Below are 22,338 nucleotides of genomic sequence, written 5' to 3' on the forward strand. Positions count from 1 at the left end.
CCAATGCCACTGTGGAAGTGACTGAGAACACTGATATCGCTTTGTCATAGTTGTAGAGGAAGGAAGGATGAGATGAAGGTTTGTGGCTGCACACTGCTGACATGAATGCTGACGTTTTTCAAAATGATCATCAGTCATTCAACACCCTAGAAGTAAAATATGCCCAGGGTCACGATTCATAGTCAAAGAGTTGGCTGTTTCCAATGAAATCTATGCGCTCTTGTTGCTTGCCACATTAATCCGCCACATGAAGATGCAAGTAGAGCCTTAGGCAGTGGTGATAGCAAACTAATCATCTTATAGAACATGCACTGTTATTGCACTCAAATCCTTAAGTTTGGAGTGGGCATTAGTAACTTTTTAGGCCAAGGAATTTTGACTTGGTTTATTTAGGCGAGTACACCTTCTGAAGAATCCAAGCATTTTTTTTTGTTCAATTTCAGGCTAATTGAAGTGCCTATAATGTGAAAAATTAAAAGATAGAATGTCACAACATCATTTAGGGAACTTCAAAGTTTCTACCCTACCTTGAAAGTGTTTAACAGGGGCTGTTTGCAAGGGCCTGTTCATTAAGGCAGGAATACTTTTTCAGAGGGAATCTTGAATAGGCTATAGATTGAATAGTAGTACCTCAATATATTTTCCTGCTCTGATTCACAATCCCTTTTCTCACTTGAAATGGAATACTTAAGGTTAACTGAGCCAGGATATGAAGATGCACAGTAGGCTTCCCAATGGGTATCTGATGGCATATGATCTCATAAACAGCCCATTTTTGCCTTAGCCTCCTCCCATCTTTCCTTATTTTAACTGTCTATTTCTTTCTCCATCTTAAATCTATGTCCCCTTCTCTTTGTGCAATCAGTTAATATGGAGGGTTTTCCTTTTCTTTTTTTATTTAATCTGTCACAACCTTGTACTCCTCATTCCTCATTTACCTGTCAATGCGACTTAAATAAATCTATATTATTTACTTCAACCACACTCTGTGGTAGCGAGTCACACTTTCTCACCCTTTATTTTGGAAAAAGAAATTTGTTCTGAATTGACAGTGGATTTTTGTTAATCATAATAATGATTCTTCAATTATATATTCTATAATAATCATTTAATTATTCTATTGCTCATAATTGTGTATCCATTCTTCACAAACTTTTCATGTCTTAACTCTTTGGAGAAAGGATTATGGATGACAACAGTTGTTGTCATCAGAAGAGGAGCAAAGATTCCAAAGGAAATCAATTTTATTAGGCAGCATGAGACCTGAAGTTATGGTATTCAGACAGTCTGTTACAATTTCCAAGTTCTGCCTTGAAGAACATTGGTCCATTTATTCGGATTTGAAGAATAGGTGCAGTCGGGAAATATCTCGCTCAGGCACAAAGCAAATAAAGCTTTGGTTGATGGTTTGAGAACAGATTTTAACAGGATCATGAAACTATATCAGATTTTTGTCAAATTAGCAGATTTGCTACATCTTCTGTTATATGGCAAGTCACCAGGGCAGCTCAATGTACACATTTTCTAGACTTCCAAAAGCTATTGGGACTATTGCTTCCACCCATGTGCCACTACATGACCCAAATGTAAACCACAGAGATCAATCACTCCCTGAATATGCTGCTTATGTCATAACAGACATAACTTGTGGCATGCTGGTGGCTTTAAATATTCATTTATTTATGCATTTTCAGTCCAGTGGCTCAACTGTACAGCAACAGAAGCAAGAGAACAATTCCAATAGATGACAAGGGGTACCAGGTGCTTCACTTCCTCACAGGTCCTTGAGCATTGCAAAAAGCTTTAAACCAAAGAACAATCAAAACAAATATTTGTCATTGTAAGACCGTATTTGTCATAAATGGTATGCTTTGTAACTTTATATGCAAGACATGACTGCTGCAATATGTCCTAGAGGATATCATCAAGCCTGATGCTGACACTATTGATGATTTAGAAGTGGCAACTGGTTCAATGGAAACTGTTGCAATGGAAATCACTGTTGGATGGCTGACATATATACCCATTTCACAGATGTTCATGTTGAATAAAGCGTTTGTTTTCATTTCAGTTTATCATAGATGTGCATGGTTTTACACCCTGATCCTAAACCTTAACTGCAACATAATACTTGTACCCAATATCATGCAAGAGTAAAAACTGTAAGGACTGCAGATGTTGAAAATCAGAAACAAAAACCAGAATTGCTGGAAAACCTCAGGTCTGGCAGCAGCTGTGGAGAAAAATCAGAGTTAATGTTTTGGGTCCAGTGATCATCAAGAGTACCTTTGCCACATCATCTTATGTACTCCTATCATAAGGATAAGGTAGTGGAAAATAGAACTCCATTCCAAAGGGTCTAGATCCTGGACCAATTTACATTTTCACTTCTAAATGATAGATTCACCTTGGTTTCAGGCAACAAGAGATTATCATTTTCGGGTTGATAAATTAAAATTATATTGAGTTACTTAACATGATCAAAATGAATGGCAGGTCAAGCTTAAATGCTCAGGTAGCTATTCCTGTTCTTGTACAAAATAAATCTTCGGTCCTGTCACCATGTAGTATTTCTGCAAGACTTTCTCTGCTCTGACTGACACTAGGCAAAAGTGAGGACTGCAGATGCTAGAGATCAGAGTCAAGATTAGAGTGGTGCAGGTCAAGTAGCATTCGAGGAGCAGGAAAATCGAGTTTCAGGCAGGAGCCCTTCACCACGAATGAGGCTGGGAGCCTCCAGGGTGGAGAGATTAAAATTTTATCTCTCCAACCAGGAGGCTTCCAGCCTCATTCCTGATGAACGTTTCTAAAATTATTCTTGTTTTTGTTGCAAATTAAGTCTGTGTATGATTGTAACTACTTTGCAGATGTTGACAGTTATTTTGCAATAAAGTACTACTGCAACTGAATATCTAGTCTTTTTTGCTGTTACAATAACTTTCTTTATAAGAGAATTTTCTGGCAAATGAATTATGAACTGTAGTAATTTTTTCATAACTTGTCATTATAGACAAAGTTTAATGAATGTGGTAAGGTGACAAATTCGTCATAAGCCGTCTTTGTCACAAGTAATCTTTAGGAGCAATTCATTTTTATAGTGAGAAGGGCAAGGTCCAAATGGATGCAAATTAAATGAAGTTCCAGACATTATAAGGTAGAGCAAAGTTCACAGGAGTGGTTTCAATTGGATTGATTGTGTATAATTCATTTCAACAGTTTCAATGTTAATAATCACTATAATCAGTGTTGGTTCTTGCACCTATCTTAACCATCTGCCACAATATCTGTCCATCAAAACAGTAAAAATATGCTGCCATACCATATAGCTAAACTCGTTTAATTATTCTAAGTCATTTGTAGAGGTTTTGGTTAGCAGGTTTGGTACTGGTTCAGCTTGTATTAGAATCTTTCTTTTTTAATGGGAATTTTAATAATATAAATGCAAAAATCATATTTATGACAAAAGTATTTGAGGGTTACATGGTTTAGCAAATAAGATTGGAAATTTATATTTGCTGTGATCTTGGAGGACTAAAGAACTTGTGTACTTTTCACAATTGAAGATGAATTATGCTTCAATGAGTATCCATATAGTTCTTGTAAATCTTTTAAAGGGAGCTATCTATACACTTGGTATTACTGAGAAATTCACAACTTCCATCTACAGATCTATTTGAAATTTATCTGAATGAATATTATCGTGTACATGGGACAGGCCTTTGTTTAACCTGAAAGTAAACTACATGTAAGTGTCCTTCCCAGGTCATCCAAAACCATGCAAAGTACACCCAACTCTGAAAGTATTCTCCAGGAAATGTTATGTTGAAAAAGAATGATCAGCCTGGACTCTCGCACCAAAATAAGAGATCTTGTTGGGGACTGTTTCCTTCAGACTCTGGTGATGTCAAACTCCTGTGTTAATTCCCATTTCTGTTTTGTTACAATGATATTACTCCCATTGATTTCAGGTGGGAGATAGTGTTCAGAGAACAACCCAGGCCTTGCACTGAAAATTGTTTGGGGTGTATCCTTCACTGCCCAGCACTTTACCCCACCTGCGGTCCCGTTCTCTGAACATGAGTAAAGTTAAAATTCAGGCTAGTGTCCATCATACTCTGGTGTAGACCATGATGCAAATAAACTATCTTACACAGTTGTTGTTATATATCAGTTAATTTAAGAATCTTGCATTGTAGTTGAAAGATGTTTACCATATTTTTGTGACTAGCTCTGTTTACTTTTGAACATAATTTTAATTCTTTGTGAAAAGAATCTCTATCAGAATTTATAGAATGATCATTTTATTTCATCAACTATAATATATAGTGACACCAACATAAATACTGCTTGGTTTATACCAGGATGATACTTCTTGCATCAGCAGCAGACCATTCTATGGTTACTACTTTTGGAAAAGAGAAAACTTAGTTAACTTTGGTCTTTTTTTTATTTAAGACAGATGAACAAAGTCACCCACAATCTCTCCTCTGTTGCTATATTATACTTTTTTCATTAAATGTTTCTGGGATTATTTCTTCCATTTAACTGATTGCAAAAATGTACATTTAGGACTGCTAAGTTTATGCCCATTGCCAACTTCAGCAATTTGATTTAAAGCAGCTTTCAGAATTCTTGCAATCCATACTATTTATTTTGCCTACTATTTCCAGACAATCATCCATCAAGACACCCCTTATTGTAGCTAACGACTTCTCTAACATTTAACATCTATGCAAAATACCAGGAAACTAAATAAGTGTGCTTTAAGCAGATGGAGAGATGGAATGTGAAAGGGAAGGAAGTTTATTCAGGATAAACCAGAGCTTAGAATGTAGTGAACCACAAACAGTGGAGAAGGCACAGAGATTTGGTGGTTAATGTGATGAATGGATTTGATTGAATACAAGGATGTGAATTTTAAATTAGAGGTATTGGTAGACCAAAATCCAATGACTGTCGCAGTTAGGGAATCATGTCATACAAAATCAAAATTTTTTTTAGGGTCAGCCCATGGCATTGTTGAGGGGGTGGGAAGCTCAAGTCAAAAAATTGGCCTGGTTGTATTCCATGGTTGTGGGAATAATCATAGTTGCAGAGGACAATTGTAGGTAATAAGGTGTGAGAGGCGAATGCAGTCTTGAAGGAAATTCAGTGCAAATCATGATCACTGTAGCCTCAAATCTGAGAGGATCGAGGGCAGGGCACCATCACCTTCGTAGTCATGAGCGCTAAGAGTAAAACAGATACATTACTGGCCATGTAAAGGCCATTATCATAGTTGCCATATCTTTACACACAAAGGCTGCTTGGCCAAGTGTCCCATAGTTACTTTGGTGCGAAATTTTCTTGGCAGCTCTTTAATTTCAAATTCACGTAGCCATTTTCTTTGGCCACCTTAATGAGATCCGGATTACTAATATGTACAGGAAAGGCTGTTTTCAGGCTTGAAGATACTTGTAGTACTTGCCTCCAAGCTCCAATGAGTTTGATGGCAAGGATCTGTTCTCTAAACAATCACAGCACCACTGAAACAAATGGAGCACGTGCTGCTTGAGGTGTGACATTACCCTCTGTGAAGGCATAACCTTGAGAAAAGCAGGAAGAATGTCGAGTGAAGTGTGCCAATGTTTACTGTTTGCTTACTGTTTTCACAGATCTGTGCAAGTTGAGGAAACATGGCAAATGTTAGTCCAGTCATTCTTCTTGTGATCCTACTACTGCGAAGAAACTGTCCACCTGCAATAACAATAGTCACCAAATCACACCTATGCTGCTGAATGAACGCCTTTGGTCACAAAAACAGTGTGGCAATCCCCCCATCCAGTGACCTGAAAATTAATTGCTTTACTCATAGATTATAAATTGACTAGAAACAACTGTGGAATTTCACAACCTTTAACTGATAACTGCAAACAGGGTGTTAATGATGCTTTCTTCAGAATAGAAAGCCATCTGTTCGAGTCTTTACCCCTTGACACGGGATTCGGGTCCTAAGGATATTGGGATTCCCAGCTATCACTGGTTTCCTGCAAAGTGCAATTGATCACATCCAGTTTGCAATCAGAGCACCTTAAAATGACCTAATAGTCTTCATCAGCAAAAAGGGATTTCATTCCCTCAATTTTCATATATTTTGTGACCAAACCAGGCAGATATTGCAGGTCTGCATTAGATATCCAGGGGACTGTCATGATTTGCATCCTGGATGACTAACAGGTGCCAGCTTATTTCATAGATCTCATTGATTGCTGGGCAACAAAGGATACCTGAGGATATTTGGCTGTTGGCACCTTAAAAAAATTCTCAGTCTGCAGCTGAAGTGAGATTCAATGTTACACATGCTTTGACAAGGAACATTGTAGAACAGAATATCAACTTTCTAAGAATGAGGTTCTGTTGCCTGAACCAGTGTGCAATGCAGTACATACCCAACAAGCCCTCCTGCATAGTAATGGTGTGCTATGGTACTACACAATTTTAGTTGCTAGAGGTGAAATGTGTTGGTTTGGTAACAGAGGTGGGAATGAGAGGAAACATCTGAAGAGGAAGATGAAGTGAGGATTCTTATTTAGGCCGAGGACTATGAACAAAGATAGGGTAATTATCTGCTAGTCCTAAGAAGCCAAAACAAACCTGCAGAGTGACCTCTATTCCTGATGAAGGGCTTTTGCCTGAAACGTCGATTTTCCTGCTCCTCGGATGCTGCCTGACCTCTTGTGCTTTTCTAGCACCACTCTAATCTAGACTTCTAGTGCAGAAACCTGGGAAGAGGGTGTCTGGGAGAGCAGCATTGGTGAACTTGAGATTTACCTTGGACATTTTGGCAGGGGATTATCTCTGTGATTCAAGGGGCAGCCACCACAGGCTAACAGATGGATTCTGGATTGTAGTGAGTGAAGTGGTGTTTAGCTGGCTTTTAAAAATGGTGGCAGAGCCTTTGAAGGTCCCACCAGTGGCAAAACTCTCAGGCTTTCTTGGTATATAATTCACTGATTAATGTACATCAAATCTCACTTGCATAGATATTGAGCTGGGAAGCATTTGATCTTGTGAAATAATTTGTACTTGGCTTTGGAGAATATGACATCATCCAACACACTCAGTGCCATACTTTAACTTCAAAATGAAAAATCGTAGCCAAAGACAGGATATGTCCCAGGCCACGTAACTAGAGAACCGCAATATAGTAATTTCAGTCTGACAAATGACACTTTAGTGGACAGTGTCAGGCAACAGTTTTTGATTTGGAATGACACTTGAACGCAGAAGGCAAGCAGGCAGCTTGTGGCACAGGGTCACTTTCACGCAGAAAGCAAGGTAGGAGCATGTGGCTATAGAAAACAGCAAAGTATCAATGTGAGAAGAGAGGGATATGTATCAATGAACAGCACCATACTGCGTCAAAGTCAGTGGTAGCGCATGTGCCTGCAGCTTATACAGCAAAGTCACTGCATGTGCTTGAAAAAGCAAAAGGACTTCCCAGACATGAAAGGCACATTGCAATTCAATGGATGTTTGACAGGCATAAATAGAAGTTACGACTTTGATGGGTACTTCTCAGCACAAAAGGCTAATTGTCAAGAAACATTCAAGTGTGAAAAGTCACCACGATAGGTGGCAGAAGAATTCAGAATGTAATTAAAATTATCATAATGCCTTATTTTGAAATTTCTTGACAATTTTCCAATGTCACATGATAAAATGACCATTTTTGCTTCTTTCTAAATTATAGCCAAAGAAGTAAGTTGTACGGAAGGTGAGAGGGGAACGAATAAGTCCAGCCTTCAGGCTGATAAATTTAACAAGTCTCACAATCCTTCATTATAAATGAGAAACAACAGGCCATCTGTCTCTTCATCATAACTGTAGACACCTCTAGTACAGAATGTGTAGGGGCTTCTTTGAATAAAGTCTGGCACATAGAAAAGTGTGTGTTCTTCAGTAACCTCCAGGGCAAGCAAGAGTGTGAAAATATCTACTAATTGTTTTCCGTCTTAAAAACAAAAACTTGCAGTTGGGTTATTTAAAATTCAATAACTCACTCCAGGGAGTAAGAAATACATATCCAAATTGATCGTGAGCAACATTGATACAATTCTTTGGTCCAGCTGGCCAATCCTTCTCTATATTGAAATACATCATGTAGGACTCTCTGGCAAACACAGGGTACCTGCTTCTGGTATTTTGGACCCGGATATGCTGTTGGACCCTGTAGCTGCTACCTCCATCCAGAGTTCCTTGTTCAGGTGGCAGTTCTCTTCTTGTTAGATGGAAACAGTAACTTTAGCTGTTTCTGACTACCTTGATGTAAACCTGCAGGGACACCTTGCTGAATCATATAGCTATCCTTTGCACCATGATCCAGCTAGAATTTGTGTTCTGCCTCAGTCAGAATTTGTGTTCTGCCTTTAAGAGATATGTTCATGATAGCAACACTGCATCGTAGCATGCGACTTGAAGACGTGAAGATCTCATACTCTATCTTAACTGGGATTGCTTAGAGCATTACACAATACTGGAACCATACTTCTCTGTTTTAACCTATTAATTTAATCATATCCTTGACATTTAGGTGTCTGAGAAACAGTGTTTGTTATGGAAAGCTACAATAAACATCCATTAGCTTCTAAAATACTATGATACCATGCCTAGTCTCTTATGAGCAGAAATATGAACTTCACTGCATCAGTTTAAATACCATTCAGAGGCAAAATCACATTGTGGTTAGTAGTGGTAGCCTTCTATAAGAAAGATACCAATGACATATGTCGCAAGCAAATTGAAGACCAAACAAAAAGCAGCTTTGGATATCTGAATTCAAAGAATTTACAGTATCAGTTTTTGTGATTACAGACTGCTGGACAGATCTGTAAATAGACATTGATCTGCAAGGAAGTTAATTTATTTTTACCATACTATAAACTCTTTCAAGATAACAGAAATTTCTAAGATTACGTCAATTAAAAATGTTTAAACACCATAGTCTGCTTTGAGCTGAGACACACCGTAACAGAAGCTGCAAGCCTAGTACACTATGTGACAATTGTGTTTCGACACAGGGTAAACCCCTCTGCTAATTTAAATCTGACACACAGAGAGGTCACCTCACATTGTAATCTGTTGAATTTTGAGAGGCAAGGAACCATCGCAGATCTCAATATTTAAAGTAAAAATTAATAATTTTATTATCTGAGTCCAACAGAGAACATTAAAACAACAGCTACTTACAACTCATTTCTCTTAAATATATCTTTTACCTCCCACTCTACAATACTGGTCTGATTTTTAAAAAAACCTGATTAAGATTTACAGAAAAAAAATCATGTTTCAAAACCAACCAGCTTTGTCGATTTTCCTTTGTAGATTTTCCGCTGTATTTTCTTGGGTCGTCTTTTCTTCGGTTTTCTGCTGCACAACCTTTCTTCTGGACAGGTACCTTTCAGAGAGCTATTCAGCTAGCAGTCTGTACTTGTTGGTGCTCTTTGCAGTTCTCCTCCTAACTGTTCAAAATGTCCAAATTTATACCCCAAAACATCGGAGCATTTCATTGGTTTGATGTCATCCCAAATAGTAAAATTCAAATTCAATTGGATTTTGGTATCTGGGGCATAATTTAAACTGATTAGCCGAATTTGAATTTGTTTTTGTTCCATGGCAACACAACTTCAGCTATTTGTTTCAATCAATGTTACATTTTTAAATTGTTCAGCGCACTCTGTGCTTTCAGTCAGTCCCTCAACAGCTGCAGATTCTGGGTCTTAAAGGAGGAGCACTCTTAATTTCCAGTCAAGGAGTATTCTTTTTAAAAATGTGTGACTGAAAGTAAAGTCCAGTGTTTTTAGAGTCATAGATGCTACAGAACAGATACAGGTCCTTTGGCCCAAACTGGTCCCTGCTGACCAAAATGCCTGCCCATGTTAACCCCATTTCCCTGCATTTGGCCCATATCTTTATAATCCTTTCCTATCCATGTATTTGTCCAAATGCCCTTTAACTGTTACTGTACCCCCCTTAACCACCTCCACTGGCATCTCATTCCTTATATGTACCACACTGTGTAAAAAAAAAAAGTTGCCGCTTAGGTTCCCTTTTATTCTTTCCCTTTTAACTTTAAACAGATGCCCTTTAGTCCGCGATACTTCAACCCTGGGAAGAAGACTGAGTGCATTTACCCTATCCATGCTTCTCAGGATCTTATACACCTCTGTCTCCTATGCTCAAAAGAAAAACGTCCTAGCTTGTCCAACCTCTCCCTGTAACTCTGACCATTGATACAGGAAACATCCTTGTAAATTTTTTCTGCACTCTTCCCAGTGTAATAGCATCTTTCCTATTACAAGGTGACTAAAACTGAACACAGTATTCCAAGTGAGCCATCTTGTATAACTGTAACATAACTTCCCAACTGCTATATTCAGTGCCCTGACTGATGAAGACCAGTGTACCAAAAGCATTCTTCACTGCCCTGTCTGTGACTCTACTTTCAGACAACTGTGAACCTGAACTCCAAAATCCCTCTTTTCCACTGCACTCACTAAGGCCCTACTATTCACCACAAAACTCCTACCTTGATTTGGCTTTTGAAAATGCAAGACCTCACGCTTATCTATACTAAACTCCATTTGCCATTTCTCAGCCCACTTCCCCAGCTGATCAAGGTCCTATTGCAATTTCTGAGAACCTTCCTCACTGTCCACGATACTGCCAATTTTAGTGTCATCAGCAAACTTACTAATCATGACTTGTACATTCTCATTCAAATCATTGATACAGACAGCAAACAGTCATAGGCCCAGCACCGACTCCTGAGGCACTCGATTAGTTACAGGCTTCCAGTCCGAAAAGCATCCTTCCACTATCACCCTCTGCTTCCGATCATCAAGGCAATTTTGTATCTAATTTGCCAGCTCACTCTGGATTCCACGTGATCTAACATTCCAGAGTAGCCTACCATGTGAAACACTATCAAAGGGGTTACTGGAATGTATATAGACTGTGTATGCCTACAACCCTACCCTCATCGATCTTCCTTGTCATGTCAAAAAACTTACAAATTTGTGAGGCATGATCTCCACATTTTTGGATTGTGGGAGAAAACCCATGCAGACACTGGGAGAATGTGCAAACTTCACACAGACAGTTGCCCAAATGTGAAATCGAACCTGGGTTCCTGGCACTGTTACGCAGTACTGCTAGCCACAGTGCCGCCCTGCAGTTCTACACATACATGTTAACTTTGATCCTTATGGAACCTATTCTCTCTCTCGTCATTCTTTTTCCTTAAATATAAAGTACCCTTTGGATTCACCCTTCTGATCTCCTCCTTCAGTAAACTCTTGTATTCCCCATGGATTCCCTTGATCCCAGCTGCCTGTATCTGAGCCACGCCTTTTTTCTGGTCAAAGCCTCAATTTCTCTTGTCATCCCAGGGTTCCCTATTCCTGCCAACCTTACTTTTCATGCTCACAGGAACATACAGACTTTGAACTCTAGCTATCTCATTTTTAAAGGCCTCCCACTTGCCAGAGGTCCCTTTGCCTGCAAATAAACTACTGCAAACTTCTGTTTTATTTACATCAAAATTCACCTTGCCCCAATTTAGAAATTGAACCTGCGGACCAGTTTTGTCCCTCTCCATAACTACTTTTAAATGAATAGAGCTCTCGTCACTGATTCCAAAGTGCTCCCCCACTGTCACCTTCAACACCCGTCTTGTTCTATTTCCCAAGAGTGTTTTGCCCCTTCCCAAAAAGGACACTCTATACACTGCTTGAGGAAACTTTCCTGAGTACACTCAATAAATTCCATCCCATATAAGTCTTTAACTCTCTGGCAATCCCAGTCTATGTTGGAAAATTGGAATCCCCTGCTATAACAACCCTCTTGCTCCTGCAAGTCTCCCCAATCTCCCAACATATTTGTTCTTCTAATTCCCGTTGACTATTTGGGAACCTATAGTACAACCTAATAATGTCACTATCCCATTCTTATTTCTTAGCTCCACCCACAAAGCCTCACTGATGATCCTTCAGTTATTTCATCTCTATCTTCTGCTGTGATATTCGCCTTAATCAAAAATGCAGCACACCCTCCCCTCTGTCCACTACCTCTGAATTGCCTAAAGCACCTATACCCTGACATATTAAACTGCCCGTCCTGATGCTCAGTTAGTCATGTTTCTGTAATGGCTATAATATCTCAGTCCCATGTACCTATCCAAGCCCTGAGTTCACCGGGCTTACCTGTCAATCCTCTGGCATTAAAATAGATGCAATTTAATCCAACAGACATTCCTTGCTCCTTTCGTGTTCCAACCTAACCTGTTTCTTCACCTTATCTTTGATTACTGTATCTCCTTTGAGCCTCGCACTTGCCTCCCTGCTGTTGAAGATCCCCTCCCTCCTGCCAATCTTGTTTAACCCTCCCTTGCAGCACTAGCAAACCTGTCTGCCAAGACATTGGTTCCCCTCCACTTCAGGTGCAACCCATCTCTATTGAACAGGTCACCTCTGCCCCAGAAAAGTTCCCAATGATCTAAAAATCTGAATCCCTGCCCCCTGCACCAATTCTTTCACCATACATTCATCTGCCATATCCTCCTGTTCTTACCCTCACTAGCATGTGGCACTGGAAATAATCCAGAGATTATCACCAACAAGGTCCTGGTTTTTTAACTTCCTACCTAGCTGTCTATAATCACTCTGTAGGACTTCATCCCTATTTCTACTGATGTCATTTGTGCCAACATGCACAATGACTTCTGGCTGCTCACCCTCTCCCTCGAGAACGTTGTGCAGCCCCTCTGAGACATTCCCAGACCCTGGCACCTGGGAAGCAACACACCATCCTGGACTTCCATTTGCGGCCACAGAATCTCCTATATGACCCCCTAACTATCGAGTCTCCTATAACTAAGTACCAGTTTACGTTTACCCTTTCCCAGTGACCCCAGTCATAGTTTCACATACCTGGCTACTGATGCTTTCCCTGAGTGGTCATTCCCCTTCAACGGTATCTAAAACTTTATACTTGTTTTTGTGGGGAATGGCCACAGGGGATTCCTGCACACTCTGCCTACTCACTTTGCCTTTCCTGGCAGTCACCCAGCTACTCTCTGCCTCCACCTTAGGTGTGACCACTTCACTAAACCTCTGATGTATGAAGCGCTCAGCATCTCAGATGATCCTGAGTGCATCCAGCTCCAGCTCCCAAGCATGGTCTCCCAGGGGCTGCAGCTGGGTGCACTTTCCACAAGTGTAATCATTAGAGAACTTGGAAGTTTCCCTGAGCACCCACATCCTGCGGGAAAAATATACAACTCACCAAACTGCCCTCTGAACTGCTGTAAAACTAAAAAGGAAAGTTAAAAAGGACTTTATTTGGGCTTACCCATACTTTCTGCTGAGCCAATGTTCTCCAAAACCTGTCAAGCCAAAGCCTTACTTCTTACTCTTGTACCAACAAGTTTTGCAATAACACATCTCTCTTCCCCTCCCACTTTTTTTTCTGGTTGGAGAAGGAGGGAAACACTACAGTGATGAGGTCGAGCCATGGAAAGCAGAAACCTCATGGAATGGGCAGCCGGTGACATCTTTGCTGAACTACTGCAGGTCAAACAATATATGGATTATTAGGCATTGATGATCCAGAGAGAAGGCCTCTAAAAATCTTGCTTACCATTGGCAAAGAGAAGCTTTATGAAAGCTGTTACTAATGAAATAAATAATGTAAATAGATTAAATATCAATTTAATCCACACGCAGAGGGAGCATCTGGAGCTTTGTGAAAGTTAGGATGATTGGTGCGCAAGGCCACGATAGAAACTGGATGGAATACGGTTTGGAAGGAGAGCATTGCAAGTGAGAAGGCTGAGCTCAGGTTGGGTATGGATCAAGGTTATGAACTTCCTGCTGCTTTATGAGGTGGCAGCCAGGAAGACTGTTTGAATTTAATTCGGAGCTAAGGGTTCATGCCAGATTTCTATTGTTCACCAATTCAGACATTGGAAATGGATATTGTGCCAGCTTCCTCAAATTCTAAGTCATTTTACAACTCCTGGCAATCTCATGTCCCCTGACAATGTGATGTTTCCCTTTCGTGGACAAGCATTTTTTTTACATTGTGTGCCTCGATCTTTATCTTTTCAATTTTCCCACCCTTATTAATCTAGTGATCATCAGATGGATATTGAAACAGTGGATTCAGTCAGCTAGGCAAATCAGTATACGATAGGAAAATATAACTTAATGGAAAAACTCAGCAGGTCTGGCAGCATACAACTCATAGAATCCTGACAGTGTGGAAACAGGCCCTTTAGCCCAACAAGCCCACACTGACCCTCTGAAGAGTAATTCACCAGACCCATTCCCCTACCCTATATTTACCCCTGACTAATAACCTACACTATGAACAATTTAGCATGGACAATTCACCTAAACTGCATTTCTTTGGATTGTGGGAGGAAACCAGAGCACCCAGAAGAAACCCACACAGATTCGGGGAAAATGTGCGAACTCCACTAAGACAGTTGCCCAAGGCTGGAATCAAACCCAGGTCCCTGGCGCTGTAAGGCAGCAGTGCTAACCACTGAGCCACCATGCTGCCCTTACCACTAAGCCACCGTGCCACCCTTGGAGAGGAAGCAGTGGAAAGGAAGCAGAGTTAATGTTTCAGATTTAGTGGCCCTTCTTCAGAATTGGACCTGAAATGAGTAACCCACAAATTATCACAAAAATCACAAACCCACTTTTAGAACATCCTTATTCGTTGTTAATTAACTGCATTATAAAATTAGTTATTTCCATTCTAGAGTGTAGAGTCATACAGCATAGAAATGGTCCTTTCAGTCCATGCTGAATATTATTCCAAACTAAACTGGTCTCCCTTCTTGCTCCTGGCCCATATCCCTCCAAACTTTTCCTATTCGTGTACTTATTCAAATGTCTTTTAAACGTTGTAATTGAACTCACACCCGCCACTTCCTCAGGAAGTTCATTCCTCACATAAACCATCCTCCAGTTCGCATTAGTTGAGAAAAACATTAGTGATTTAATGAGTGCATAGAGCTCCAATTTATAATAAAGCATGATTTGTCCGGAGTTCTGAAAAAGATGGATCAGGCACAGGGGATCAAGGTCGAGAGTTTGATGCTGAAAACGTACAGCAGGTCAGGCAGCATCGAAGCAGCAAGACAATCGATGTTTCAAGCAAAAGCCCATCATAAGGAATGAGGCTTGTGAGCCAAGGGGGTGGAGAGATAAATAGGAGGGGGTGGAGCTAGTGTAAGGTAGCTGAGAGTGCAATAGATAGATTAAGGTGGAGGTAATGTAATAGGGCAGAGAGGAGGGTGGAGCGCATAGGTGGGATGAAAGTTGGACAGGTAGGACAGGTCATGAGGGCGGTGCCAAGTTGGAAGGTTGGATCTGGGGTAAGGTGGGGTGGAAGGGAAATGAGGAAACTGGTGAAATCCACATTGATCTATGTGGTTGGAGGGTCCCAAGGCGGCAGATGAGGCGTTCATCCTCCAGGCATCAGGTAGTTAGAGTTTGGCGCTGGCGAGGGGATCAGAGATGACAGAGGGCGTCAAAGCAGCTTTCAGTTAATGATAGATCTAGAAAAAAGAACATTGATCTAAGTCTAAGATGAAAATTGAAAAACCCCTGATAATCAGGAAGAATCAGCATGGTTTTATGAAAGTGAACTTGTTTAATGCTTTTAACATGTGCTGTGAATAAAGGAAAACCCTTGATGTCCAGTACTTGGATTTTCAGAAGGCTTTGAAAAAGATTTTATATAAAAGATTATTATATGAAGTAGGAGTTCATGGTTTGGGGTTATGTACGAGCTTGGATAAAACATTGTCTAAAAAGTAGAAATCAAAGAGTATATATAATTGGATCCTTTTCAAGATTGGCATTGTCCTGAATGAGTCTGTGCTGGGTTCTCAACTTTTTAGAATTGATGTCAATTATTAGATGAGAGGAATGAGTGCACGATAACTAAATTTGCTGATGAAACACAGATAAATAGGAAAGCATATTGTGTAAGTGATGTAACAAGAATGTAGATGGATATAGGTATGGTCAAGATTAGAGTGGTGCTGGAAGTGCCCAGCAGGTCAGGCAGCATCCGAGGAGCAGGAAAATTGATGTTTCGGGCAGGAGTCCTTCATCAGGAATGAGGCTGGAAGCCTTGGGGGGTGGAGAGATAAATGGGTGTGGGTGCAGTTAGAGGATCTAGGCCACCTAATGCATGAGTCACAATTCAAAGCATTAATATGTATGTAGAGCAAGTGTTAATAAGACTAATGGAATGCGATTCTTCATAATGAGAAATTGAACGTAAAAGTAAGAAGATATTCGTTAACTTTACAGTGCATTGTTTAGAACACATCTCAAATATGTACTGTTGTACTTTCCGTACTTAAGAAAGGATGTGACACTTGGAGACAGCTGGAAGAAGGCTTACTAGATTGATATGTGGAATGAGTGAGTCATCTTACGAGAAAAGTTTGGACAGGTTGGCTTGTTGTCATTGGAGATTATTAAAGTGAGGGATGATTTGATTGAAGTTCATTATGTTTGAATGATCTTGACAGTGTGGACGTGAAAGGAATTTTTACTTTTGTGGGCCCAGAACTGAGGAGCACAGTTTAGAAAAATTGGTATTGCATTTTTAGTATAGAGATGAGGGGAATTAATTTTCTCTGAGTGTTGTATGACTTTGGAACTCTTTGCCTCAGAAGACTATGAGGGAGGGATAATTGAATATTTTCAAGATGGAGGTTGATAAGTTCTTGTTAGATTATCGGACAGATGAGAATTTGGAATTTGGAACACATCTTATTCATTGGTGGAACAGACTTGGAGGTCTGAATGGCCAACCTCTGCTGAATCATATTTTTGTAACCTATGCCCCTTTTTCAATACATTTATTAATTACTCTGTAATTTTGGCAGTCCTTCATCACTGGTTCTGGGGTGTCCTTTAGATTCAACCACAAGAAGGCTCCAAAAGTTTGGAATTTTACCTCTAACTTCTACATCCCCCAAATGTTTAATATAGGTTATGTCTGTTTCCTGACTTGTTCTGTTCACTACTGACCCACTTTGTACTCTGTACGTGATGGCCCCTCTAGCAAGAATTTTAAGACCAATAAGGAATGCCTACTGGTCTTAATCATTATCTTATATATTATATGGGGAATTAGTTTGAATTTCATCATTTTTCCCCTTTCTTCCCAGAGTCCCTTATTGATAAAATGTTCCTCCTGCCATCAGGTATGCCAGGCTTGCCTAGGATATGGGAAAAAGCTAATTCATGGAAAGGATAGAGTAAAAAACAAAAAAAAAAGATTTACATTGATCTGGTACCTTGCATGAAACCTCTGAATACCTCAAAGTGCTTTAAAGCCAATTGAAGTATTGTCACTGTTATGTCAGAAAAACAACTGCCAATCTGCAAACTATTAACTCTCAAACAGAAATGAGCTATCTGTTTTTGGGATAAATATTGGTCAGGACGCAGGAGAGAACACTCTTGTTTGAAAGTAATGCCATGGATTCTTATTACATGCACGCGAGAAGGCAGATGGAATCTCAGTCAAACACGACATCTCTAATCTTGCAGCACTCCCTCAACACTGCACTGGTGTCTTGGCCTAGATTTTGTTTTCAAAATTCTGCAGTGAGCCTCAAACCTCTGACTTGGAGATAAAAGTGCTCCTTTTAGCCACAGCTGACACTAAAGGCTATGGCTGAAATATTCTGAGGAACAGGAATCACCATTGGATTATCATTATCCTGCTCCTTTTTTCACTGCACTGCAACTGAGCTGCATATTTCTGGGGATTCTAGCCACTTTAGAAATATGGGACCTATCAGTATTTAAAAATTATATAAAGTAAAGCAATATCTTAGTAGAATATTGGTCAATTCCTGAGAAAGTAAAAATGCATATGATTGTAAAAACATTGAAATGGGATTTGATAGCTACAACTGAAGAGGAAAACTGATGCTGCAATGATCTCAAAATATTTTAGATATTATAGTAGCAAACGTTATTCTGTCTATTTATTTTTAGTCCGTTGTACTACTTGTTGCTGTCTGAAGAGACCAGGTACAGATTAATAGAAAATATTTTCTCACAGTTAATTGTTTGCAGAATTGGCTGATTTGAAGGTTCTGAACTCTCTTCAGATGTTTTCCTGGAAGTTTCAATACACAACTTGCACCTTTGTCAAACAGTTTTTTTATTTCTCTATTTCTAATGGTTTTTTTTACAACTGTTAAATTCAAAAGATTTGTTTTTATATATCTGTATGATATTGCTCTGAGGTTGTTTGGACCTGGTTAACTTTTAAATCTTTGAGTCTCATTGACAGTTCTGGAGTATTGGCAGTCTTAATTTCAAATGTGGTATTTCCTCAGAAAAGACACAGACTATGTATGACAGAATACAAGAAAACAAAAACTCAAAACATGAGTAATTCAGTAATTAACATGCATATTCTAGATAATTGAGCAATTTGCCATGTCATCTGAGAACTGTCAGTTGAGTAACTGTGATTGACAATGCAAAGCAAGCGCTGAGCAAATCCAAGAAAATGAATTTTCTAATTTGCTTCTGTTTTGAAAATTTATTCCAAATTCATACAATTAGGATTTGGTGTTATGTTTTCCTGATTACTTAATATTTTTCTTTGACTAAATTATACTTTAGTACAGCTACTTTACAGAGATTTTACAGTATTGTAGTATTTTAAAAGTCTTTTGTCATATCTTTTATACATGATTCTGCTTCCATCCTATTTACGTAGACATAAACTGAATTAAATCAGAATTAATTTGAAGATCAAAACTGCAAAAGTCCTGAATAACTCTGAGATGGGTAGAGATAAAAGAAAATGTATATCAATTATGGATAACTATTTACAGTTGAAAGAAATTGCTTTGTTATTTAGGCATGTATGAGAAGACAGTTATGACTGACACTGGGTTGATGGTTCATTTAGAAGGTATATATTTGCAATATTTCACTGTGTGAATAATCTACACTGAATGGAGATTAGCTCTGAATTGATATTTCACCAGCTGGCTATCATGAATTTAACACAAATGCATTAATTGTCATTGTGAGTATGTTATGTGGAAAATTTAGAAAATAAACTCAGTCTACTCCAGTTGGATAATCTATATTTTGTTTTCCATTCACTTTTCCTAGCTTTGACAGAAGATCATGTTGGATCACTGCAGGAGAATGAGTTTGAACATGTCATTCATATACGAAGACGAAGAGAATCTGGGGATCCATACTGGGCTTATTCAGGTAAGAGCAACTTTGACAGAATGATAGGCAAAGGACTACTATTGTGATGGAGATTATGAAAAAGTCCTCCCTGTAGAAGATTGCTCATTTCTGTAGCTTTTGAATCTTCACCTTGGAGATTAATTTGGCTCCAGTCTGAACATTTCTAACAGTGAAATGTATTTTATACCTGATGGCACGCTGTGAAATGTAATATTATTAATTTCTTGTTGTTCATGCTATTGTTCGTGTAACAGAAGTGCTTTTTTGTTGTTTTAATAGTACTTGTTATACAGTTTATTCTAAGATCAGTGAAAAAGGTGTCCTTGCCCTAATATAAATGATTGTGTTGTGTGCAGTAACAAACTGGAAACAACCAGTTACTCAATTGTCCTAGTAGCTATTCTCCTGCTTCCAGAGATGCTGATCAAAAAATGAAGCAACTTAGTATTTTTGTAGCTTATAGGGATGTTAATTTTGAAACATCAGTGCTGGAATTGTGTTTCAGTAAATAATGTTGTGACAAATATAAGGTCCACACTAAGTAGATCAGCATATTTTAATGTTGTGTGACTCCGTGCTTGACAATAGCAGTATAAGTTTTCTCTCCCAAACACACGTTCATTATTTTAGGCAGATTTCTTCCCTAATAGAACATTTGACTAGTTTAATTTTGCATATTTATGCTCCGTAGACGAGCCTGTAAGATATAATGATGATCTGACTACATTTGATGTAGTCAAAGTCAAACATCATAGTCAAACATAGTAAATAATAACCCCTCTGTTCAAGAATGACACAATGACAGCATGTTCACACTATTATTAAAGCTTTATAAAGGTGTAAGAGGCTTCTTCCACACTTTGATGCTGTCTCATTCTCCTATCTTCATTGAACTGCCCACCTCACATTGGGGCTGCCTTTATTGAACAGGCTGCCAGAGCCACTCGCTCCAAGATATCTCTTTGAGTCATACTACTGGCATTTTGAGTTCTTAATTTACATTTCAATTCAAAAGTGGGATTTTTCTTTTAGAGTCCTTATAGTGTGGAAACAGGCCCTTCAGCCCAACAAGTCCACACTGACTGTCCAAAGAGTACCCTATCCAAACCCATTTCCCATTACTCTACATTTCCCCCTGACGAATTCACCTAAACTGCACATCTTTGAATTGTGGGAGGAAACCGGAGCACCTGAAGTAAACCCATGCAGACATGAAGAGAATGTGAAAACTCCTCACAGACAGCCACCTGAGGCCGGAACCGAGCCTGGGATACCGGCGCTGTGAGGTAGCAGTGCCAATCACTGAGCAAAGCATGCTGGTCCAGAAGATTAAGTCTCATGGTTGCAAGTTGGATACTAAAATTAGCTTGGTTATAGAACTCAGAGGGTGGCTGTGGAAAGATATTTTTCTGACTGGAGGTCTGTGCTCACGGCTTTCTGCAAAGATCAGTAGTGGTTCTTCTGTTGTTAGTAATATACGTATAAGCGATTTTGAACAAAACATAGGTTGTCTCATTAGTAAATTTGTAGATGACACAAACATTGGTGGAGCTGTAGATAGCCAGGAAAGATATCAAATGATACAATCATAAAAAAATGTTGAATTAAGAGTCATTTTACGACCATAAAACAATGCCGATCATTGGAAAAAAAACCCATCTGGTTCGCTAATGTCCTTAAGGGAAGAAAATCTGCCGCCCTTAACTTATACCCTTACAATGAAGGGTGGGCAAAAAATGCTGGCCCAGCCAGCAACACCCTCATCTTGTGAATGAATAAAAAATATTACTGTAAAGAACAGTACAGCACAGGAACAGGCCCTTTGGCCAACCATTTCAGTGGTGATCATGATGCCATTCTGAACTAGTTCCATCTCCCTGCTCATGATCTATTCCCTGCCTCTTTATGCACCTGTCTAAGTGCCTCTTAAACATTGTTATCGTCTCTGCGTCTACCACCTGCTCTGGCAGCACATTCTCGGCACCTAATACCCTCTGCGTAAAAAAAACTTTCTTCATACATTTTCTTTAAATTTTTGCCCTCTCATCTTAAACCTATGCCTCCTGGTATTCAACATTTCCACCCTGTGAAACGGATTCCGACTATCCACACTATTTAATTTTATAAACTTCTTTCAGGTTGCCCTTCAGCCTCCAATGCACAAGCAAAAGAAATCCAAGTTCACCCAACTTCTCCTAATAGCTAATATACTCCCATCCAGGTAACATTGTAGTTAATCTCTTTGCACTCTGTCCACATCCTTCCTATGGTGTAATGACCATAACAGCACACAGTACTCCAAATTTGGCTAGCTAACTTATATAAACTGCAACATGACTTGCCAACTTTTATACTCTGTGTCTCGACTGCTAAAGGCTAGCATGCCATAAACCTTCTTTCCAACTCCAACCACTTGTGTTACCATTTGCAGGGAGCTATGGACTTGTACCCCAAGATTCCTCTGCATATCAATGCTCCTCAGGGTGCTGCCAATTATTGTATACTTTGCTGTTGCATTTGACCCCTGAAAATAAATCACCTCGTACTTGTCCAGATTAAATTCCATCTGCCATTCCAACTGGTCCATATCTTGCTATATCATACAGTTTCCACACTGTAGGGATTCTAAAAAAAAAAGGTCCATGTCAGTAACACATACTGCCTGACTCTCATCAATCATATTTGTCACTTACTCAAAAAACTCTGTCAAGTTTGTGGGGTATGGCTGCCCTGCATAAAGCCACACTATCCATAAGACCATAAGACAGAGGAGCAGAAATTAGGCTATTCAGCCCACCAAGTCTGCTCCACCATTCAATCATGGCTGATAACTTTCCCAACCCCTTTCTCCCGCTTTATCCCCATTACCCTTGATACTCAAGATCCTATCTATCTCAGTCTTAAATATACTCAATGACCTGGCCTCCACAGCCTTCTGTGGCAATGAATTCTACATATTTACCACTCTCTGGCTGAAGTTTCTCCTTATCTCTGTTCTAAAAACGTCTTCCCTTTACTCTAAGGCTATGCC

At 39.4% G+C, this 22,338-nt stretch overlaps 1 protein-coding gene across 3 annotated transcripts in view; it reads left to right on the forward strand.

Moving 5' to 3' along the window:
- The window catches only part of ca16b (carbonic anhydrase XVI b), a 720,903-nt gene that overhangs the window by 55,392 nt on the left and 643,173 nt on the right, over positions 1-22,338 (forward strand). For all 3 annotated transcript variants that reach the window (XM_087994366.1, XM_087994367.1, XM_087994368.1), the window contains one exon: positions 19,221-19,325. In XM_087994366.1, the coding sequence (XP_087850492.1) occupies positions 19,221-19,325 (105 nt within the window). The remainder of the gene's footprint in view (positions 1-19,220; positions 19,326-22,338) is intronic.

This window comes from Chiloscyllium plagiosum, unplaced genomic scaffold (genome assembly GCF_037043375.1).
Source record: "Chiloscyllium plagiosum isolate Xiang-an unplaced genomic scaffold, Cpla_swu_hap1 HiC_scaffold_14, whole genome shotgun sequence".
Lineage (NCBI taxonomy): Eukaryota > Metazoa > Chordata > Chondrichthyes > Orectolobiformes > Hemiscylliidae > Chiloscyllium > Chiloscyllium plagiosum.